This window comes from Erinaceus europaeus, chromosome 20, assembly GCF_950295315.1.
Source record: "Erinaceus europaeus chromosome 20, mEriEur2.1, whole genome shotgun sequence".
NCBI lineage: Eukaryota > Metazoa > Chordata > Mammalia > Eulipotyphla > Erinaceidae > Erinaceus > Erinaceus europaeus.
Genome location: NC_080181.1, coordinates 5,573,293 through 5,583,335, shown reverse-complemented (window position 1 = coordinate 5,583,335; position 10,043 = coordinate 5,573,293). Strand labels below are relative to the sequence as shown.

General features: G+C 40.4%; 1 protein-coding gene across 12 annotated transcripts in view; it reads right to left on the bottom strand.

Moving 5' to 3' along the window:
* Positions 1–544: 544 nt before the first annotated feature.
* The window catches only part of YAP1 (Yes1 associated transcriptional regulator), a 110,853-nt gene continuing 101,354 nt past the window's right edge, over positions 545–10,043 (bottom strand). For all 12 annotated transcript variants that reach the window (XM_060179732.1, XM_060179736.1, XM_060179740.1 and 9 more), the window contains 2 exons: positions 6,295–6,407; positions 545–4,081 (listed from right to left, as the gene is read on the bottom strand). In XM_060179732.1, the coding sequence (XP_060035715.1) occupies positions 3,843–4,081; positions 6,295–6,407 (352 nt within the window). In that variant the 3' untranslated portion in view covers positions 545–3,842. The remainder of the gene's footprint in view (positions 4,082–6,294; positions 6,408–10,043) is intronic.

Below are 10,043 nucleotides of genomic sequence, written 5' to 3'. Positions count from 1 at the left end.
TGCAACTGAGTTAAAATATGCAACTGCTACATTTTGCAGAAGACACAAAATCAGTTTCAAGTTTCATGAAATTAAATGATCTACAACTGTTAAATATGAATTCAAATAGTATATAAAAACATACAGAAACAAAATCTTTTCAAAGATGATTAAAATTCAGAACCTACTAGTTAATGTGTGACTGGAACAGTAACACTTTCTTGGAGACCATGAGAGGATATTTTGGAGAAATATAAGACTGTGTCAAGTTCTTCTACTTCCTCACTGCAGTTTTATGTAGCAATGCCACTTAAGAGCGAAGGAAGGACAGTCCTGATTATAATACTATCAGTGATGATCTATAAGAATAAACACAAGTTCAAAGAATTATATCCAGACTTCAACAGTTCCAAAGGCCAAACTATGTGTTCCAGTTACTAATGCCATAATTTAAAATTTTCTTTTTATTACTAATCCATTTCTTTAATTCAAAAGACCACTAAGAAACCAAAAAAAAAAAAAAAAAAAGTTTTAAATACCGTCCACTGTTAAAAACCACAAAGAAGAGTTTAAGGAAATCTATTTGAGCCACATAAACAAACAAAAAGGTGCTACACAGGAAAAGGAATGCAACAATGTATGGAAGTGCCGAACATGAGCATGCTCTTACATCTAAAACAAAAGATAAAAAGGTAACATCGGTACTATATATATATATCTGACAAGTGTGCATTAAAGAATTCTCTAATATAAAACATTTAAAATGTGAAGAATACTTTTTCAAGATACAGAAAACAACTCAGGTAGGAACACCCACAATTCTTATAAAAACATGCTTGTGGAAGATACGATTCACCTGAGAGCTCATTTCTCAGATGGGCAAAAAGCTATGAAATTGATCATCACAGGCTACTATCTTCCATTTTTGCATTTGAGCTTCAACACTGATTGGTATGAAATATGAATCACACAATTAATTATGGCTATTTTTCAGTCTTTCTGCCATGGATGTTTCCATATAGCAAAAGAGTGCATTTATGTAAAATTAAGATTTAAAAACAGTATTATCTATATGAATAAGGCACTATATTTGAAAATAGTCGTTACAAATAGTGCTTTGCAAAATCTGAAACTCCAAGCAAATAAATCAATGTACTCATCAGCTTATGTATATCTAAGAAACCATAACTGAAATGAACACAAATGTAAAAAGCTGATAAAATGAAAGATTATAAAATTGGTTTATTGTAAAGGCAAATTCAAGAATACCCAGTTAAAATATTAACCCAATGCTACTCAATACAACCAAGAAGCAGTTAACCACTTTTACATTAGGAACAAGACATAAAACAAAGACCACATCAAGGTTGTGATTCAAATTCAGGAGAAAAAGGACGCTTCAGTTCCCACCAGGTTAGCACAGAGAGTAAGTTCAAGTGCCGTGTCAGATACTCAGTGCACCACCACAACACTGAGGTATAACTGGGCAAACTAACAGTCAAAGGGAAATGAAGAACTCCATATTCTTGCTTTGTGGGTGTACGTAAGTGATTGAAATTTTAGGAACTGTCTTTAGTGACAGCAAGCTGCAAGTTACGTCTTTACTGAGGAAAAAGAAGCTTATCAAGGTCTCTATCATGGTCCCACTACTCACCCTCCCCCTTCTCCTGCAAGCTAGAGCTCCTCTGCTGGCATGTGAGATGCGATCCTAATCTGTGGCTTTGATCTTCTGCACAAGAAAAGCAACATGCTGTATCATTCATAGACTTAATTATGCACCCTAGGTAGAATTTCATTATTGCTCTTAAAAAAAAAAAATCAATACATCTGAGCAGTGGCCATTTCCTCCAGACTTCATTCAAGATTTAATCTGTCTGCTATTGTTTCAATATAAGTCTTAAGAGTCAATTATTAAGTATGATCAACATATGAATTGTATACAACAATGATTACATTTTGGGGGCACTGGAAATACTAAAAAAAAAATTCTTCCATCTTTTGCACTCCTTTAAAATACTTGGATTTGGGGAAAACAAAAACAAAAACCCTACCTTCCCAAACTGAGGCTGTTCGTATAAGTTTGAGCCAGGAAAAGAGAATTTATGTCTGTTTGCTATAAACCCTTGAAAGTAAGAGTTTGTTCTCCAAATACTTCAAAGACTCTTAATCATAACTGGTGCCACTTAATTCATAGCCAACCATTACTTTATAGCTTATACTGAAGAGTTGATTCATGCTCGTTTTGTTCCTTTAAAAAATACTCTTTGGAAACCATTATTACTCCTGTAGACACATACTCTAGTTATATCTCTTCCTGTAAAATATAAAAGTACAATTGTGATTATCTCTATTTCTTTGCTAAATTCAACTACCAATATACATTTATTAATCTGATCACTTTATTGGCTAACTCAGACCTCACTTGCTCTGGTTCAAGTCTCAACATAGAGAAATAGAAGCAAGTAAGAACAGTTTTTTAGGCACTATTTCACTTTAATCTTTCATATGTTTGTTATAAATGGGCACTAAACTACTAGAATCTACTGAAACTAAGGTGAAGGTGAACTTTTCAAAGCTAAAGGGAGGTAAGACCACTATGGATAATAGCTTACTTCAGCTTCCTACTTTAGGATCTACTCAGTGATTCCCACTAAGACTCTTTCAAAGGGGAAAATAAAGCCATTTGTTTGCTTCCTTCAAATTCATCAGGTAATATTTATTGTGTACCCAAGGGGCATACAATTCTCCACTAGGCATTAGTCCTTAATAGTCCTTCTGAGAATACTGAACTACCTCAAACATTCACAGACTGCACCAGTCAGATTTAAGCTACCTACCTGTGTGACAGAACTACCAGTCACATATTCTAGATGCATACATTCAAAGCTACCATCTTAAAATAAACTGGAAAGCAGGGAAACCTAAAAAGGAAGAAAATATACCTTCTATTATCCCACTACACAAACATCAAGTGTATGTATGTGAGTATAGAGAAAGAGCAGATAATCAAGATTTAAATAAGATAGTTAAAAAAAAAATAAAGAAATGGAGATTTTACTAAAAGAACTACAATAACATTCCAAGTTACAGTTATAAACATATTCAAGACTAAACTAATTTGCCTAGGCTCTGGGGTGAAAAAACAAAAACAACAAAAAACCCAACCAGCGATAATAAAACAAAACCCACAATAAAACCCATCAAAACCTATACTAGAATATGTGGCAATAATTAACAATATTTCTATGGTAATTGTCTCATGCCTTATAAGCCCCTAAAACAAAAATCAAGGTCACTATGTGACTAATGATAATACTAGAAGAAAAGGGAAAAAGAAGAAAAAAAGCCACACTGAGAGGGAAAACGGTCTCCAGCCTTGGTTTCAGCTATGTATCTTCACATCAGCATACACACTTTTTGGCTTGTCAGACCAGTAAGTCATGTTTTACCACTGGTCAAAGGCAGCTGAAGAAACAATTGAACGGACACACTCAACACTGTGACATGAAGAAACTGACTTCAAGTCTGTGCACATGGTTAAAATGATCAGTGACCACCTAGCTGGGAAAAAGCAATGACGTCCTATATCCAAACAGGCTCACTTCCCCCCAGCCTCAAAACAAACAGTAGTTACAATAGCAAAAGAAACAAAAACAAAAGTTTTTTTCCCCTTGATTCTTTAGAGCCAACTATGAAAGAGGTCAGCAATATATTAACAGCAGCAATGAACAAGGAAGAGAAAAATAGTGGATAAAAGAATCTTGCCGGATGTTTTCTGTATCAGGCAGAAAAAAATTGGAAATTTCTGGTATCTATGTCTCCTTAGATCCTTCACAGATTAGAAAGCAGTCTACCTGAGGGCTCTATAACCATGTGAGAAAGCTCTCTTTATCTAGCTTGGTGGCAGCCAATACCGACTCCATGTCATTGAGGATGTCAGAACTCAAAGCTTCCTGTAGACTTGGCATCAATTCTTCGCCTTCTATGTTCATTCCTTCTCCTTCCAGGGTGCCAAGGTCCACATTTGTGCCAGGAATAGCTTCAAGGTAGTCTGGGAAACGGTTCTGCTGTGAGGGTAGAGTGCTTTGGTTGATAGTATCACCTAAATGGGGGGAAGGATATGAGTAAGAAAAGCCAGCACCACAGCTATACCATGTATACACAGACTTGAGCAGAGAATAGAGTCCACCAGAGTGACCTGATGAAAGAAAGCCCAGGGCTTGTATTTGGCTCAAACATTGTCCAATAAAACCACCCAGTTTGTTTTTGCTTTAAAGTTTGTTCTTAGATATCCAGTCAATGGCTTCATTGCTTGATATGGGTGCTGAGCACTGATGGGGCCCTAAAAATAATCCCATGAAAAATTACGCGCACCCAAGGAGAAAGAACAAGTATGCAACACGAGAGAAACAGTAAGAGATTCCCTTCTAGGCATGCACAGTTGTCATCAGATAAACATAAAACTGGATGGTATCGATCTATTTTTTTCCCCAAGCCATACTTGGGGAAACACTGAAACAAAAGAACCAGCTAAAACTCCATTTCACTCTTAAGAGATACAAATTCATGATAATGGGGCTGGGCAGTAGCACAGCGGGTTAAGCGCACGCACATGATGCAAAGCACAAGGACCGGTGTAAGGATCCCAGTTAAGGCCCCCAGATCCCCACTGCGGGGGTGGGGGTCATTTCACAAGAGGTAAAGCAGGTCTGTAGGTGTCTGTCTTTCTCTCTCCCTCTCTGTCTTCCCCATCTCTCTCAATTTCTCTCTGTCCTATCCAACAACAGCTATAACAATAATAACAACCACAAAAAGGGCAACAAAAATGGGGAAAATAGCCTCCAGGAGCAGTGGATTTGTAGCATGAGCCCCAGTGAAAACCCTGGAGGCAATAAACGAAAAAAAGGGGGTTGGGCTGTAGCGCAGCGGGTTAAGTGCCCATGACGCAAAGCAGAAGGACCAGCCTAAGGATCCCGGTTTGAGCCCCCTGGCTCTCCACCTGCAGGGAGGTCGCTTCACAAGCGGTGAAGCAGGTCTGTAGGTGTCTGTCTTTCTCTCCCCGTCTCTCCTTCTTCTCTCAATTTCTCTGTCCTACCCAACAACAAGAGCAATGACAACAACAACAACAACAACAACAAACAAGGGTAACAAAATAGAAAAAGTGGCCCTCCAGGAGCAGTAGATTCATGGTGGCAGACACCGAGCCCCAGCGATAACCCTGGGGGCAAAAAAATAAAATAATAACAACAACAACAACCAAATTCGTACTAACAGATTGCCAACTTAAAAAAACCTGCTCATATCCCTGTCGATTCATGCACCCCCTCTACCCTATCCCCCTCAGTCGCCAAGGCCAGGGCAATCTGTGGTCACAGATAAGGCCCAGAAAACCTCAATTAACCCTGTAGTTACTCCTATTGCTGTTCTCAAATTAGGATCCCCACCACTTCACCTTCCCCACCTGGCTCCCTCAGCCCCGTAACACATAAACTGGACGAAAGCTTTTCAGAAGAGAGGAAAATAGGAGTAGCGTTTATTAGGTTGTTGGGAAAGTCATGATACAAATTTCCACGGTCCACGTAAAATGCATCATGACTTCCTGACATCCCAACAGAAAGAGAATTATCAATCACATCTAATAGTATATTTGGGGGGGACCAGAGCTTTGTACATACACAGTTCCATTATTCCTGAAGGGCTCTTTCACAGGGACTCAAACCTGGATCCTTATGCACTGTCATGAATCCTCTAAAAATGCTCTACTTGGTGCACTGCCTCCTGGCCTCAAACACTAATTTCCAACAGAATCTTATAAAATGCTAAAATAAGTCATGTCATGCATTTCAGTCAAGCAGAGCTAAGTTACTGATGAAATTTAAAAATCTAGAAAAAGGCAACGGGGGGGGGGGGTAGTTCAGTGGATAAGGCGCTAGACTCTTAAACACAAGTTCTGAGTTCAGCCCTGGGAAAAATAGATGCTACAGTGATGTTCTAGTTCTCTACTTCTCTTTTGCACCTTCCTTCAGGTTAGCAAACATATATATATGAATTTTTTTTGGTCATAATCAGGCCACCCCATCACCTAGGGCCCTAGTCAGGGAGCCCTGGTAAATAAATCTTTTAAGGAAAACTTAGAACTAAGATTTAAATTATAAACCTCTATAGAGAAACAAAGCAGGTGTGACCTGAAGTTTAGCAGGATTTTAACCGATTTTCTCTGAACACCTTCTATTCACAAATGCTTAACAGAAGTGGTAGTAAAACAAGTGTTCTTGACTAAAAGCTGGGTGGTAAGCAGGGACAGAGAACACCAACCTGTATCCATTTCATCGACACTGTTGAGGAAGTCATCCGGAGTCCGTGGGACACTGTAGCTGCTCATGCTCAGACCACTGTCAGTGCTCTCTTCCCGAGAGTGGTAAGTGCCACTGAAAAGAAGAACAGTAAGCCTGTAAAAAATGATCTCAAGGCAAAAACAAACACCTGCGAAGTATTAACACACTTGTCAGAGGAGATTCGTGAAGATTCTTGCCCCTGAAACCAGCATCCTTCATCCTTCACTGGGTCCTTCAGTGTCCACAGAGCAACCACACTAACTAAGCAGGAACAGAGGAATAAATCCTAACTGAAGGGGGCCAAGATCTCTCGTAAGGTACTGTTTAGTGAGAATAAAGGAAAAAAAAAAAAGATACACATGCAGTTTTCCCAGTGGACAGAAATCCTGTCTAGTTCTTCCTTTGCATCTCACCCGAGCACTATCAGCATTATTTGGGGGCTGAGGGTGTGCACACAGCTCATGTTCCAAGGTATCGAACACCAACCATGGAAACGCAGGTATAGGTCACAGCACAAACTCCAGGCAGAGGTGAGACAGACCCATAGTAGACTCAAAGGAAATTCCTTACTAGTTCACAGGCAGAAACACCAACCCAAAATAAAGAACCAGAATTTTCTGTACTGGGCCAAAAGGGATGAGTCAGTGCAGATAAGGACTCCTGTGCTGATCTCTTTGTTTCTGTTGGGGAGGTAAGGGTCAGGGGAGGCACACCTCAACATAAGATACAAGGTCTTGTAATTCCAACTGCAGGAGAAAATTGAAAAGCACAAAGAATGACACTGTACACATTTTGAGGAACATATGAGCCAAGACAGATTTTCACTTTAGGCTAAATGAAAAGCTTTCTATATTTACATTCAAGTAAGGTAAATATCCTTAGAACATTACTTTTACGGGCAGGGTGCTTCTAAGCTGCTGATGACCATAAAATTCAGGTCTCTATGAAGACTTCTGGTAAAGTGCAAAATAACGGCAATGCCATTCATGGCTGTGCTCTGAGCAGCATCTTTCCCCATAGCTCAGGTGCTTAAGCAGCTGTTAAGCTTACACAAGTCAACCCTCCCCCCCCCAAAAAAAAAATGACCGAGTTTTAAGAACAACTTCCAAGTGGTCATAGGCTAAAAGGTCAGTACCCTATCCTTTCCCTGAATTATTCAATGCTTTTGCCTTATCTTTCTGCCTACTCACTCCCTCTAATGCAACCATGGCTTTTCTCTACGACTTCTGATTTTGATTTTGACAAGACTCAATAGTTTCACAAAGATCCAAGAACAAAGTTGCCCCTGAGTCCATTTACAATACAGCAACTTTAGAGAAAGCCTCAGGATGGGGTTTGTTTTTATTCTGTTGCCCTGATATGGGAAGTGCTTAGGCCTGATTATCTCTCTCACTGTTCAGCACTCAGCTGGTTCACACAGCCCTGTGGCTCTTTCTAGGTCAAAGGTATTCCTGAACACAGTGCACAGGGCTACCCTTCCATGACCAGGAAATGATCTCTACAGGACCCTCCTTACCCCATGTGCCCAAGCACCTGATGCTCTGGGGACATTTAGGTCCTGATGTCACCCACAAATTGTGAGAGGCTCATAACAGCCACAAAGGCATGGAAGAACCACACACAGGTTTGTGTGAGCAGAAGGCCCTCAGAACCACAAGAAGAGAGCTTAAAAAGAAGGCTTCATCTCAGAATGAAAGGAAGACACTACTACTAAAAGTCAACTTCTTGGCAATATAGAGGAGCAAGTGTTCAGAGCTTAAAAACAAACAAACAAACAAAAAACCAGGGAGCCAGGCTGTGGCGCAGGTAAGTGCATCAATCATCAAGTGCAAGGACCCAGGTTCGAGCTCCCGGCTCCCCACCTGCAGAGGGGTTGCTTCACAGGCAGTGAGCGGGTCTGCAGGTGTCTATCTTTCTCTCCCCCTCCTCTCTCCATTTCTCTCGGTCCTATCCAACATCTACAACAGCAGTAACAGTAATAACAATAAGGGCAACAAAAATGGGAAAAAATAGCATCCAGGAGTAGTGGATTCGTAGTGTAGGCATTGAGCCCCAGTGATAACCCTGGAGACAAAAAAAAAAAGTCACTTTTATGCTTTGCTGGAGATAGAGCTCAGACCAAGCCAAGCACTCTAGCTACCACTGAGTCAAATGCCTGGCCCACAGGACTGTAAGTCCAGTAACAGTTACTGGTGAAACCACCGAGAACTTCCGAAGACAGAAATGTTACAGACATGTACTTAACTTGAGGTGTGAGTGAGTGAGTGAGTGAGTGAGTGAGTGAGTGAGTGAGGAGAAAGTATCTAAAGGATTCTGTCCTCTAACCAATGACTGGCCATTCTGATCTGTGCCAGAAAATAAACCTAGAGTCTCAACCTAGAGTCCAACTGTCGTAAAAACTTATTAAAGAAACAATCATCATAAATGGCTATACAGGGGCTGGGCAGTGGCACACCTGGTTGTGGACTCATGTTATAATGTGTAAGGTTGTGGGTTCAAGCCCCACCCCCACCTGCAGAGGGAAAGCTTCATGACTGGTAAAGCAGGGCTGCAGGTGTCTCTCTCTACCTTCCCTATCCCTCTCGATTTCTGCCTCTATCCAATGAAGAATAAAATATTTAAAAAATGGCTCTCCATAGGCCAGTATACTTTCTTACTTATTTCCACCAGGGTTAACACTGGGGCTTGATACCTGCAGGAAGAATTCACTGCTCCTGAAAGCCACCCCCTTTATTTTATTAAATAGGACAGAGAGAAATTGAGAGGGGAGGGGAAAATAGAAAGGTGCCTGTAGGCATGCTTTACTGCTAGTGAAGCCCCCCTGCACCCCTCTCAAGAGCAGGAGCTTGAACCTGGACCCTCAATTGAGTGTGCCACCACATGTGCCCTGTATTCATTACTCAAATAGTTCACTCTCACCCCGTGTTAGTTCTGGGATTATACTGAGTGTGCCACCACATGTGCCCTGTATCCATTACTCTAAATAGTTCACTCTCACCCCGTATTAGTTCTGGGATTATACTGATCTGAGATGTCTTTTGAGAAAAACAAACAAACCAACAATCCTCTGGCCGTGACCTTTCCTCAATAACTCACAACTATAATATTTTACATACATGCTCAATTTTTGGCAGAACTAAGAATAAATAGAAATTTAAAGCAAATTTTTGATGCTCTTTAAAACTAAAGCTACCAAACAGGCCGGTATTACTAATCAGAAAACTGAGTGAATCACTGGGAATCTACAGCATGTTTAATATGTTGTCAAGATAAGTATTTTCTTTTTCTCAGGACCGTGAAGTTAGTGATCCAAAACCAAGAAATGCTGAAATATTTTTAAAAGAGCATTATTTCAAATTGGATAGGTTAAAAAAAAAAAAACAAACAAACTTGACGGAACCAGGTGGTTGCGCAGTGGGGTTAAGCGCACATGGCACAAAGCGCAAGGACTGGCATAAGGATCCTGGTTTGAGCCCCCGGCTCCCCACCTGCAGGGGAGTCGCTTCACAGGCGGTGAAGCAGGTCTGCAGGTGTCTGTCTTTCTCTCCCCCGTCTTCCCCTCCTCTCTCCATTTCTCTCTGTCCTATCCAACAACAACGATATCAATAACCCCAACAATGTTAAACAAGGGCAACAAAAGGGAAAATAAATAAATAAATATTTTTAAAAAATCTTGAGATTACCAAGTGTTTGTTCCATGTGTATGTTTTTAATGTGTGAAAGGCGAAC